The 13,719-nt window shown below is 45.4% G+C and overlaps 2 protein-coding genes and 1 gene segment (V, D, J or C); 1 reads left to right on the top strand and 2 right to left on the bottom strand.

Moving 5' to 3' along the window:
- LOC144698378 (uncharacterized) overlaps nucleotides 1-7,294 on the bottom strand; it is a gene marked incomplete at its 5' end in the record, with an annotated part of 82,024 nt that extends 74,730 nt beyond the window's left edge. The window contains 2 exon segments of the mRNA XM_078570330.1: nucleotides 6,329-6,933; nucleotides 7,018-7,294. Coding sequence (XP_078426456.1) covers nucleotides 6,329-6,933; nucleotides 7,018-7,294 — 882 coding nt within the window.
- LOC144697782 (Ig heavy chain C region, membrane-bound form-like) overlaps nucleotides 1-13,719 on the bottom strand; it is a 321,361-nt gene that overhangs the window by 159,797 nt on the left and 147,845 nt on the right.
- LOC144698212 (uncharacterized) overlaps nucleotides 1-13,719 on the top strand; it is a 298,967-nt gene that overhangs the window by 234,775 nt on the left and 50,473 nt on the right. The gene's annotated exons all lie outside the window — the stretch shown is intronic.

Genomic DNA, 13,719 nt, shown 5'->3' with positions numbered 1-13,719 from the left:
CCAATCTCAATCCGCTGACCTAACAAATCCATGCTCATCGCTTCCTGTCCAGGACACAGAGACCTGAAAATGTTCAGGCAGGCTGCTAGACATGGAACTCACTGTGTGGTGGAAGTGGAGATGGTCAATGATATGAAAATGAAACTGGGTGTGCACTTGAAGAAAATAAACTTGCTGGGGAACGGGGATATAGAAGAAGAATAGGACTGACTGGGTTGCTCTACAGAGAATCAGCATGGATTTGAATTACTGAATGGACTCCTTCTGTGCCATTATGACTGACTCAAAATATATGACATAGCACAGTGCTATGTTACAAGACTAGAAATAATAATAAATTAACTTTATTACAGAATCATAAATAACATATCTAATATATACCATATAATAACACCAGGCATATCTCTGTCCTACATTACTTTACTGTCCCCTTAAATGTCAGCCATCTCCTGGGGAATCCACCACTTTAATTGTGAACATGAGGAAAGAGGCCATCCTTTTAGCCAGACAAATAAATGTGTCAAGCCGAGGGAGCAAAGGATGCCTGGATGAGTGCAGCTCCAACAAAACTCAAGAAGCTTGACAACCATCCAGGACAAAGCAGCCCTCTTGATTGGCACCCCATCCACAAACCTTCACTCCCTCCACCACCGACGAACAGTAGCAGCTGTGTGTACCATCTATAAGATGCACTGCAGGAATCCACCTAGGCTCCTTCGATAGCATTTTCCAAACCCACGACTACTACCCATCTAGAAAGACAAGGGCAGCAGATAGATGGGAACACCGCCACCTGGAAGTTCCCCTCCAAATCACTCACCTTCCTGACTTGGAAATATATCCCGTTCCTTCACTGTCACTGGGTCAACATCCCTTCCTAACAGCACTGTGGGTGTACCTACACCACATGGACTGCAGCGGTTCAAGAAGGCAGCTCACCACCACCTTCTCAACGGCAACTCGGGATGGGCAGTAAATGCTGCCCCAGCCAGTGAAGCCCACATCCCGTGAATGAATAAAAGAACCAATGTCCAGCCTGATACAAACCGGCTCTTCATTGATCTGGGAGCTGCGGCCCCGCTCGGTGCAAACGGGGAGGGGGGAACCGGTCAGTTTATTTCCGGGGTTTGCGGTTTACACAACATGTTTCCGGAGCCTCTCCGTCCACTCGCCGGATCCCCCCCTTTACCCATTGTGGACCCGTCTCCCCATCGCCATTACCCGCACTGCGCATGCTTCAGTCACAGCCGAGCCCCCGCCCCTCCATTCACTCCGATTGGTTGGAGGACCAGCCATTCCTGCGCGTTCCTCCAGTTCCCCCCGCCCCACTCCCTCCCTCCCTTTCCCTATTGGTCCGGAGCTGCCGTCAATCACCCGGGCATTATGACGGTTTCAAACGCTGAGAGCGGCCACAGACTCAGCCTGACTTGCTGATTCTTGGCAGCATTTTCTGTTTGGGAATTAGAGCTAGAGATGGATGGTCAGTTCCCCTCTGTCCGGGGGGGGGGATTCGCACTCATTTCCCTAGTGCAGTAATTATCACGTTTACTTTACATGAGAAATTCCCCGGTTCAATCCCGGCTGGAAACTTTGTGTTTAACATTGTTACTGATGAGGAATTAACAGTGAGTTTAGTTTCATGTCGAACAGGGTGACAGTTCCTGTTGTCTCATTCCAGAGAAAACTGATCCTCTCTGACCCAAAAACAAAATACTGTAATACTCCAGGTGGAAATCCGACCTAGAACGAGGGGGGTCACTGTTTAAAAATAAGGGGTGGCCCATTTAAGACAGAGATGAGGAGAATTTTTTTCTCGCAGAGGGTCATGAGTCTTTGCAACTCTCTTCCTCAAAAGGCGGTGGGGAGTCTTTGAATCTTTTTAAGGCAGAGCTGGATAGGTTCTTGATAAGCAAGGGGGGCGAAAGGTTATCGGGAGTAGACGGGAATGAGGTTACAATCAGATGAGCCATGATCTCATTGAATGGCAGAGCAGGCTCGAGGGGCCGAGTGGCCTATTCCTGCTCCTAATTCGTATGTTCGCACGACCTCAAAACAAACTATTGGAAAACCTCAGCAGGTCAAATATCTACGGAGAAGGAAACAGAGTGAATGCTTCAGGTCAGTAACCTTTTATCCAAACTTGAAAAAAATTAAAGATCTAACAGTTTACCAGCAAGTGCAAAGTCAGCAAAAAGAGAGGGAGAGGACGGTGGGGTCGAAGGTTTTTTTAATGATGGGAGACAACAGTGGATTTAAACGTGAGAGGGACAGTACCAAAAGAGAGAGAGAACCGTTAAGGATATCGTCTAAAATGTGGAAGTTGGATGGTCAGCAGTTTAGTGAGAATAGTGTCAAGGAAGCAGAAGGCAAGATGAGCTCTGAGTGAGATAGAAGATAGGAGAGAAATTGGAGAAAGATGCAAGTTAGGGGAACAGGCAGGTGTTTGTGTGGCCGTAGAAGTGACTCCAGGATGGTATGTTGCCTCCCTGGTGCCAGGGTCAAGGATGTCACAGAGCGGCTGAAGGACATTCTTCTGGGGGAGGGTGATCAGCCAGAGGTCGTGGTCCACATTGGTACCAATGACTTAGGGAGGAAGGATTTAGTCCTGCAATCAGAATTTAGGGAGCTAAGTAGAAAATTAACAAGCAGGACCTCAGCAGTAGTAACCTCCAGATTACTCCTAGTGCCATGTGCTAGTGATTACAGAAGTAGGAGGATAAGGCAGATGAATGCATGGCTGGAAAAGTGGTGCCGGAGGGAGGGCTTTAGATTCCTGGGACAGGCTCTGGGAGAGATGGCACCTGTAGAAGCCAGATGGATTGCACCTGAACAGAGCCGGGACTGAGCTCCTTGCAGGGCGTTTTGCTAGTGCTGTTGGGAGGGCTTTAAACTAGCTCAGCAGGAGTGCAGGAACCAAGAGAAAATATTAGAGAGGAATACCAGGGTGCACAAAATACTGGGAGGGACAGAGAGTACTAGTTTAGAGAAGAGTAAGTTAATAGGTAAAGTCGGGGCAAGGGAGAAAGTAACAAAAGCCAAATCAGGGTTATTGTGCATGCATGTAAATGCACAGAGTATAGTAAATAAGTTTGGGGAGTTACAGGTGCAGACTGCCATGTGGAAATGTGATGTTGTGGCAATAACAGACCTGGCTCAAGGAAGGGCAGAACTGGGTGTTCAATATTCCCGAGTACAAGGTGTTCAGAAGAGACAGGAAAGGAAGGAAAGGATGAGGGGTGGCGGTATTGGTTAAGGAGAGCATTGCAGTGCTGGAGAAAGAGGATGTCCCAGAGGGTTCAAGGACAGAATCAATTTGGCTAGGGTTAAGGAGCAAAAAGGGTGCAATTACATTGCTTGGTGTAGCCTATAGACCGCCAACTAGCGGGAAGGGTGTAGAGGAACAAATCTGCACGGAAAATACAGAGAAATGCAGGCATTATAGAGTAGTTATAATGGGAGACTTTAATTACCCGAATATAGATAGGGACAGTGGTAGTGTAAAGGGCGGAGAGGGACAAAAGTTCCTAAATTGTGTTCAGGAGAATATTCTCCAGAAGTATGTGTCTAATCCACTGTTGGACCTGGTTCTTGGAAATTAGGTTGGCCAAGTAGATCAAGTGTCAGTGGGGGAACATTTAGGAGATAGTGATTATTGTATTGCATGTTTTAGGATGATGATGAGAAAAGCACGATAGGCAATCCAGAGTAAGAATAATTAATGGGACAAGAGCCGACTTCAATGGAACAAAAATGGAGCTGGGCCAGATAGACTGGAACAAAAGATTGGCAGGAAAAACTGTAGCTGAACAATGGGCTACCTTCAAAAAATGAATTGGTTCGGGCACAGTCAAGTATTTAGACATTCACCTGAGTTGCCATAGCCTCCAGGGCTATGGGTCAAGTGCTGGAAAATGGAATTAGTGTAGTTAGATCTTTGTTGACCAGCTCAGACACGATGGGCTGAATGGCCTCCTTCTGTGCTGTAAACGTCCATGAGTCTATATTCCATCTAAAGGGAAAGGTGGGGCTAACAAATCCAGAGCTCTCTGGATGAAAAAGGAGATTGAAATTCAGATAAAAAGAAAAAGTGCACTTATGACAGGTGTCAGGTAGAAAATACAATTGAGAACCAAGTGGAATACAAAAGGTTCAGAGGGGAGGTGAAAAAGCACATGAGAGAAGCGAAGAGGGATTATGAGAAGAGACTGGCAGCCAACATAAAGGGGAATCCCAAAGTTTTCTACAGGCATATAAATAGTAAAAAGTTGATAAAAAGAGGAGTATGGCTGATTGGGGACCGAAAAGGGAATTTACACATGGACGAAGGGGCCATGGCTGAGGTATTAAATGAACACTTTGCATCCGTCTTTACTAAGGAGGTAGATGCTACCCAAGCCATGGTGACAGACTCTGAAGGGTTCAAAATTGATAGGGAGGAAGTGTTGAATAGACTATCGGTACTAAAACTTGACAAGGTACTGGGACCAAATGAGATGCATCCAAGGATATTGAAAGAAGTGAGAGTAGAAATTCCAGGGGCACTGGCCATAGTCTTTCAGTCTTCCCTAAACTCAGGGGTGGTGCTAGAGGACTGCAAAATTGTAAACATTATGCCCTTGTTCAAAAAGGTTGCAAGGATAAGCCCAGCAATTACAGACCAGTCAGTTTAACTTCAGTAGTGGGCAAGATTCTAGAAACAATTATTCGGGATAGAATTAGTAGTCACATGGAAAAATATGTGTTGATAAGGGAGAGCCAGCATGGATTACTAAAGTTTAACTAACTTGCTGGAGTTTTTTGAAGAGGTAACAAAAAAGGTGAATGAGGGTAATGCAGTTGATGTAGTGTATATGGACCTTCAAAACGCATTTGACACAGTGTCACACAACAGACTTCTGAGAAAAGTTATTGCTCATGGAATAAAAGGGACAGCAGCAATGTGGATACAAAATTGGCTGAAAACTGGGAAGCAGAGAGTAATGGTCAATGGATATTTTTCAGGCTGTAGGAAGGTTTGTAGTGGAGTTCCCCAGGTGCTGGTATTGGGACCCTTGCTTTTCCTGATATATATTAACGATCTAGATCTTGGTGTGCAGGGGACAATTTCAAAGTTTGCAGACGATATGCAAGTTGGGAGTGTTGTGGACTGCAAGGAGGACGGTGTGGAACTTCAAGAGGACAGACAAGTTGGTGGAGTGGGCAGATAGATGGCAGATGAAGTTCAATGCAGAGAAGTTTGAGGTGATGCATTTTGGTAGGAAGAACATGGGGATGTAGAAGCAGAAAGACCTGGGTGTATATGTGCATAGATCATTGAAAGTGGCAGGACAGGTGGAGAGAGCAATTAGTAAAGCTTATAGTGCCCTGGGCTTTATTAATAGGGACATAGAGTACAAGGGCAGGGAAGTTATGCTGGATTTATATAAGACACTCACTAGACCTCAGCTGGAATATTGTGTACAGTTCTGGGCACCATGTTATAGGGAGGATGCGAACACATTGGAGAGAGTGCAGAAGGAGTTTACAAGAATAGTCCCAGGGATGAGAAACTTCAGCAATGGGGATAAATTGGAGAGATTAAGGCTGTTCTCCTTGGAGAGAAGAAGGCTAAGAGAAGATTTGATAGAGATGTTCAAAATCATGAAGGGTCTGGACAGAGTAGACGGGGAGAAGCTGTTCCCACTCGTAAAAGGATCAAGAACGAGAGGGCACAGATTTAAAGTGATTTACAAATGAAGCGAGTGGGACAGGAGAAAAATCTTTTTCACACAACGAGTGGTTCGGGTCTGGAATGCACTGTCTGGAAGTGCGGTGGAGCCAGGTTCAACTGAGGCATTCAAGAAGGCATTAGATGGTTATTTGGATCAAAACAATGTGCAAGGGTACAGGGAAAAGGCAGGGCAATGGCACTAGGCCATGATGCTCATTTGCAGAGCTGGTGCAGACACGATAGGCCGAATGGCCTCCTTTTGTGCCGTTAAAATTCTGTGATTCTGTGAACATCAGCAAAAACAGACCCCAAAGAACATGGCCCAGTCCTGGTGTGACCAGCTGTAAAATCCAATCACGGTAATTACTTGTGAACTCGCTGGTGTCTCAGAAGAGCGGAAGACTGAGTGAATCCCTTCCCACAGTCTGTGCAGCTGAACGGTCTCTCCCCAGTGTGAATTCGCTGGTGTACAGTGAGTTGAGATGATCGCTTAAATCCAATCCCGCATTGAGAGCACCTGAATGGTCTCTCGTCAGCGTGAACACGTTGATGGGACATCAGTTCCTGGGAACCTTTATAACGCTTCCCACAGTCTGAGCATTTAAACGGTCGCTCCACAGTGTGAACTCGCTGGTGTCTGAGCAGATTGGATGACTGAGTGAATCCCTTCCCACACTCCGTGCAGGTGAATGGCCTCTCCCCAGTGTGAATTCGCTGGTGTACAGTGAGGTCAGATGATTGACTGAATCCAGTCCCGCAGAGAGAGCACCTGAATGGTCTTTCATCCGTGTGAACACGTTGATGAGACAACAGTTCCTTGGAGCTTTTATAACACTTCCCACAGACTGGGCATTTAAAAGGTCTCGCGTCAGTGTGAATTCGCTGGTGCCTCAGTAATGTGGATGAGCGAGCAAATCCTGTCCCACACTTGGAGCATATGAATGGTCTCTCCCCAGTGTGAACTCGCTGGTGTGTCAGCAGGTCTGATGAACAAGTAAACCCCTTCCCACATTCAGAGCAGGTGAATGGCCTCTCTCCAGTGTGAACGCACTGGTGTTGCAGCAGGTCAGATGAATGATTGAATCCCTTCCCACACTCGGAGCAGGTGAATGGTCTCTCCCCAGTGTGAATTTGCTGGTGTATCAGCAAGTTGGATGATCGAGTGAATCCCTTCCCGCACTTGGAGCAGATGAACGGCCTCTCTCCAGTGTGAACTCGTTGGTGTACAGTGAGGTCAGATGATCGCCTGAAACGCATCCCACAGTGAGAGCATCTGAATGGCCTCTCATCAGTGTGAACACGTTGATGTATCAGCAGGTGGGAGGACTGAGTGAATCCCTTCCCACACTCGGAGCAGGTGAATGGCCTCTCCCCAGTGTGACTGCGCCGATGAGTTTTCAGGTCAGATGGGTAATTAAATCCTTTCCCACAGTCCCCACATTTCCACGGCTTCTCCCTGTTGTGACTGCATTTATGTTCTGATCGGTCAGATAATTGGCTGAAGCCTCGACCACACACAGAACACGTGTACGGTTTCTCTCCACTGTGAACAGTGCTTTCTCCTTCCGTGTTCAAAATCCGGTGACATTCACATTATGATAAATTGGGCTGCAAATCCTCCCCTTCTAATATCCTGTGAAATCGATGTAAAACAGAAAAAAGGGAGTGAGGGAGAACCCACAGAAACACAAAGGCAGGTTGTGAAATGGAGCTGAATGAATCTGGTAATTTGTGGGGCCGGCACCAGGGAAAAGTGACCATAAAAACTGCTGGATTGTCGTAAAAACCCAACTGGCTCACTAATGTCCTTCAGGGAATTATTATTATTTATTATTATTATTTAAATGGAGAGAAACTTCAGAATGCTTCAGTGCAGAGGGGTCTGGGTGTCCTCGTGCATGAATTGCTGAAAGCTAGTATGCAGGTACAGCAGGTAATAAGGAAGGCAAATGGAACTTTGGCATTTATTGCTAAGGGAATAGAGTATAAAAATAGGGAATTATTGCTGCAACTGTACAAGGCATTGGTGAGACTGCACCTGGAGCACTGTACACAGTTTTGGTCCCCTTACTTGAGGAAGGATGTAGTTGCATTGGAGGCAGTTCAGAGGAGGTTCACGAGATTGATTCCAGAGATGCGGGGCTTGTCTTATGAGGAGAGATTGAGCAGTTTAGGCCTATCTCGCTAGAGTTTAGAAGGAGGAGAGGAGATCTAATTGAGGTATATAAGATGCTAAAGGGGAGAGACAAAGTAGACGTGGAGCGGATGTTTCCTCTTCTGGGGCATTCTAGAACAAGAGGCCATAGTTTTAAGCTAAGGGGTGGTAGATTTAAATCAGAGATGAGGAGGAATTACTTTTCTCAAAGTCGTGAATCTGTGGAATTCACTACCTCAGAGTGCAGTGGATGCCGGGGCGCTGAATAAATTTAAGGAGGACATACAGATTTTAAATTAGTAACAGGTTGAATAGTTATGGGGAGTGGGCGGGAAATTGGAGTTGAGGCCGAAATGAGATCAGCCATGATCGTATTGAATGGCGGGGCAGGCTCGAGGGGCTGAATAACCTACTCCTGCTCCTAGTTCTTATTAATGGAACCTTCCACCCAGACCGGGCCAATGCAAGACTCTGGTCTCTATGGAAGGAGAGAGAGAGAGAGAAGTAGGAGAGGCAGCAGCTGAAGAAGAGGGATTTTATATACCTACTACTCGACCATAACTTTGACAAATCTCCTGAACCACTAGCCTCCAGCACCTAGAAGGACCAGGGTAGCCGGTGTATGTGAACACCAACTCTCCAAGTTCCCCTTGAAGTCACACACTCTCCTGACTGGTCTGACATCCAGTACTGAATGAACAGGAAATTCTTTCATATAAATACTGGGAAGACTGAAAGCATTGTCTTCAGTCCCTACTACAAACTCCATTCCCTAACAACTGACTTCATCTCTCTCCCTGGCAACTGTCTGAGGCTGAACCAGACTGTTCAAAACTTTAGTGTAATACTTCACCCCAAGATGAGCTCTTTTTAAAAATTATTCGTTCATGGGATGTGAGCATCGCTAGCTAGACCAGCATTTATTGCCCATCCCTAAGTTAAGAGTCAACCACATTGCTGTGGGTCTGGAGTCACATGTAGGCCAGACCAGTACAAGGATGGCAGATTTCCATCCCTAGAGGACATTAGTGAACCAGATGGGTTTTTACTACAAAAAAAACCTATCTGGTTCACTAATGTCCTTTAGGGAAGGAAATCTGCTGTCCTTACCTGGTCTGGCCTACGTGTGACTCCAGACCCACAGCAATGTGACTGGCTCTTAATTGCCCTCTGAACAAGGGCAATCAGGGATGGGCAATAAATGCTGGCCTAGCCAGCAACCCCACATTCCATGAATAAATAATGAAAAAAGCTTACAACCACACATCCTCGTCATCACCCAGACAGCCTGTTTCCACCTTAGTAACATCGCCCAACTCTGCCCTAGTCTCAGCTCACCTGTTGCTGAAACTCTCATCCATTCCTTTGTTACCTCTAGACTTAACTATCCTAAGGCATTCCGTGCCAGCCTCCCACATTCAACCTCTCTGTAATCTTGAGGCTATCCAAAACTCTGCTGCCCTTGTGTTTACTCACACCAAGTCTTCCTCGCCCATCACTCCTGTGCCCGCTGACCCACAAACGTTCTTGGTTAAGAAGAATCTAAATTTTTAATTTCTCATCCTTATTTTCAAATTCCTCCATGGCCTCTCCCTGTCTCTGTAACCTCCATCAGTCTCATGACCCTCTGAGATATCTGTGCTCATCTAATTCCAACCTCCTGAGCATTCCTATTTTAACTGTTCCACCTTCGGTGGCTGTGCCTTCAGTTGCCTAGGCCGTAAGCTCTGGAATTTCCTCCCTAAACCTCTCTGCCTCTCTACCTCAATTTCCCCCTTTAAGATACTCCTTAAAGCCTACATCTTTGACAAAGCTTCTGGTCACCTGCCCTAATATCTCCTTATGTGGCTCAGTGTCAAATGTTGCTTTGTAATATTTCTGGGAAATGCCTTGGAACATTTTGTTACATTAAAGTTGCAATATAAATACAGATTGTTGTTATTGATTTGGACATATATCATTGTTTCTTCTTCATCACGGGTGAATAACCTGTAACTCCTTATCTAACATCATTGTGGGAGCACCTTCACCACACGGACTGCAGCAGTTCAAGAAGGTCAAACATCATCTTCTCCACAGGTAACTGGGGATGGGAAATATCTGCTGCTGGTCTTGTTAGTGATGCCCAAATCCCCAGAATAAATTTTATAAGTATGCATTTGTAGAACAGATTAAAAGCATCTACAGAAATATTTGTTCCTAAAACAATGATCTTTTACGTTTCATGTCCAGTGTCTGCTCAGCAACCTCATCTTCCCCAGAACCTACTTCCCTTTGACAATTTCACGTTGGAAATTGCTGAGTCCTTGTGGTTAAACCCAGCAGCTTCTCCTCCATCTCACTCCAACTCAAACTGATACAGCAAAGGCTTTGAAAATAAAATTGGATAAGTACCTGAAGAGAAAAAGCTGGGCTATGAGGAAAGGGCAGGGAGTGGGACTAACTGATTTGCAGTTGCACAGAGCCAGCACAGGAATGACAGGATAAATGGCCTCCTGTATTGTAATCATTCTATGGCTGCATGAAAAAGACTAACACTGGAGGCCAGGGACCAACCTCTCCAATCAACACCCACCCAAATACAAATCCATTCTTAATTGGTTCATCTCTGTTCCCAGACTCGGTTCTGTGAGAAATGCCTGCAATAAAACCAAAACAAAATACTGCAGCCACTGGAAATCTGAAATAAAAAGAGCAAGTGCTGGAAATACTCAGCAGGTCAGGCAGTAACTGTGGAAAGAGAAAGAGTTAACATTTCAGGGTGTACAGAATGAATTATGGGGAATACAAATGAAGCAGAATTTGACAGTCAATATAAGCTCAGAAGTGGGAGAGAAATGATCTCTAGTGCAGGAAAAACAATTCCTGGCCATGGGAAGATAAAGCTGGTAAATCAGCAGTGAATAGCTGGGGGGATGGGCAGCAGTGGAACCTCATTTAGACACAGTTGGTGAAAATAACAGTAAAATACCAAACATGGTTAAAATACACCCATCATTAGAGGCAGATGGAGCCATACAATGGTAGAAAGGTGATTGTGAAGGGTAGGGGTGAAACAGAGCAATGGATGGACATGGATTCAGATCCACAGTAAAGGAGCCACACCAGCCTCAGAGACATGGGACCAGAGCGCAGCAGTAAAAGCACTAAAATGTACATGAATGTTCAGTAATACTCACCCCTGAAACAATTTCACTGTTTTCAAATTTAAAATCTCCTGCTGGAGCCTGCAGCTGGAAAGATATCAGAAGAACTGGAGTCAGAGAAAAATCTCACAGGCTTCAAATCTTCTAGCTCTCTGTAAAAGAAGATTACAAAAGTCATAAGTGTCAGATGCAGGTATAAATTCAGAAGAGACAAACATTTCTCTTGATTTGAGTTTGCTGTGTGTAAATCCGCCCCTTCTAACCCCTGTAAAAGGGTTTCCAGAATCCATCACTGTCAGTCCAGGATAGAATTCACAATATTCTCTCCTCCTGCTTCTGGTCCAAGATAACTTAAGCAAGGACATATTTGCATTGGAAGCAGTTCAGAAAAGGTTCACTAGGCTGATTCCTGGAATGAGAGGCTTTGCCTCATGAGGAAAGGTTGAGCAAGGTGGGTCTGTATTCATTGGAGTTTCAAAGAATGAGGTGATATTATTGAAACCTGTAAGATTCTGAGGGCACTTAACAGGGTGGATCCTGAGAGGGCTTTTTCCCCTTGTGGGAGAATATGGAACAAGGAGGCACAAATTAAAAATAGAGGTTTTCAATAAACTTGACTGAGATGCGGAAGACTGAGGTGAGGAGAAATTTCTTCTCTCAGGCATCCATTAGTCTGTGGAACTCTCTTCCCCAGCAAGGGCTGGAGGTCTGGTTATTGAATAGATGCAAAGTTGAGTATTGCTATTAAAAAAAAGGGACATGTTGAAGCTTTTCATCTTGCACTGAACAGGACAGCTGGCAAGAATACCAATATAAGGGGAAAACAACTATATATACTGTATGCAAAGCGAGTGCTGATTGGTTGGCAAGTGGGCTCTGACTGGTAGAGGCATTGCCATGGAGAATGCACCAGTGATAGTGACTGACAGTTAACTGCCAAGCATTGCAAACAGACCATACCCAACCAGCCTGTGTTTGCAAAGCTCAAAACAGTGTCCAATATTAGATGTGATTCCGTGATTGGACAACATTTGCTAAATAATCGTCAGTGTGCTAAAAATTACATTGATAACCAATTTAAGATTCTTAGTTGGGCTTGCAGTGTGGTGCATTTGCATGTACTGGAAGCTACATATATTATAGGGCTCTGTTCTTTGCAGAAAGAAAAAACATATACACACATTGCGCCTGTTTCAGCTAAACAAAATAAGTGACAGCCATTTGCTGACTCATTCCTCAGGACAATGCCTTGACCAATCAGGGTCAAACTGGTTCAAATTTCAAACAATGCTTTGCAGTTAACTGTCAGTCACCATCACTAGTGCATTTTGCATAGCAACGCCTCTACCAATCAGAGTCCACTTGCCAACCAATCAGCATTCTCTTTACATACAGTATATAGAGTTGTTTTTCCTTACATTGGTATTCTTGCGAAGTGCCCCGATGAGTACAAGACGAAAAGCTTCCACATGTCTCTTTTTTCAGCAACACTCAAGTTCTTTACTACCAAAAGACTAATTGAGACCGAGTTAGACAAATTTTTCATTTAAGCATCAAAATAAGGGGCGGGCAGTGCAGTTAAGACCACAATCAGATCAGCCATGATCTCATTGAATGGTGTATCATGCTCAATGGGCCGACAGGCCAACTCCTGCTCCTAGTTCTGATGTTCTTATTCTTATGTTGTTAGGATGGCAGCGCGTGCGCCCAGCAGCACATTGCCCTTCAAACGATGGCGGTAATTAACCCGGGACAGTCACCATCTCCTGTGTGCAGCGCGAGAATAAAATCAATGAGCCAATGATTTTCTCTCCTGGTCACCGGTGCCATGAAGCCCCGCCCATGCTCTGTACCGTCACCAAGACGGCCACTGAACCAAGATGGCGACCATTAAATTGGGCCTATTTCCGGGAAAAAGTTCCAGAGCTGAAAACGCGGGACCTGCAGAGGCTTATTCTGGATTTGCGGCCTACTTCAGGTGTTTGTGAAGCCGCCACTCCCTCCCGACACCGACTCCCGGCTCCATTCCTCCCTCCGCCTCATCAAATCTCACCCGCTGAAAAAATCCTCTCCCGCACTTGCAGGACTCTGATCAAAGTGACACTGCGCATGCTCCAGATACAGTCCAGTACTGCGCCTGCGTACTGGGCTCTTGGAGTGTTAATAGATCACATTCACATCCGAACGGAATGTTGGGTAACAGCAGCACCATTGAACCCCCCAGAGGGGAAAGAAAATAATTGAGATCAATTAATAAAAAGACACACATGAATCCTCGTGAATAAATGCTCTTCCATACTCGAATTGCTCAAAGTGACTTAAACCGCTTCTCTCTTGTAGGAATACACTGAGATTTTAAAGCTTTTGCCACTTGTTCCCATGCCTCTCTCCTGCCCTGAAGGTGCTGATTCTAGCTACGTTCAATCCCATAGTCACTGGTTCCTCTCTCGATCACGGGATGAGGAATATACACTGTTCCAAAAGAACAGATGAAAATCACTTCGCCCATCATGCTTGTGCTGGCTCTTCGGAAGATCTATCCAATTAATTCCACAGCTCTGCTGGCACTGTCAGAACAATATATATCCGCTGCAGTGATGCAGGAGCTGAATGGAAAAGATTTTTCAGTTGGGTGCTTCTCAGGCACATTCACCTCCGTGGAAAGGTCACTGGCCCAGTGTACTGAGCCAATATCAAGCGTTCACTGG

The sequence above is a fragment of the Cetorhinus maximus genome, chromosome 23 (assembly GCF_964194155.1).
Source record: "Cetorhinus maximus chromosome 23, sCetMax3.hap1.1, whole genome shotgun sequence".
NCBI lineage: Eukaryota > Metazoa > Chordata > Chondrichthyes > Lamniformes > Cetorhinidae > Cetorhinus > Cetorhinus maximus.
The sequence above is the reverse complement of the archived record's forward strand: the minus strand, read 5'-3'. Positions and strand labels throughout refer to the sequence as shown.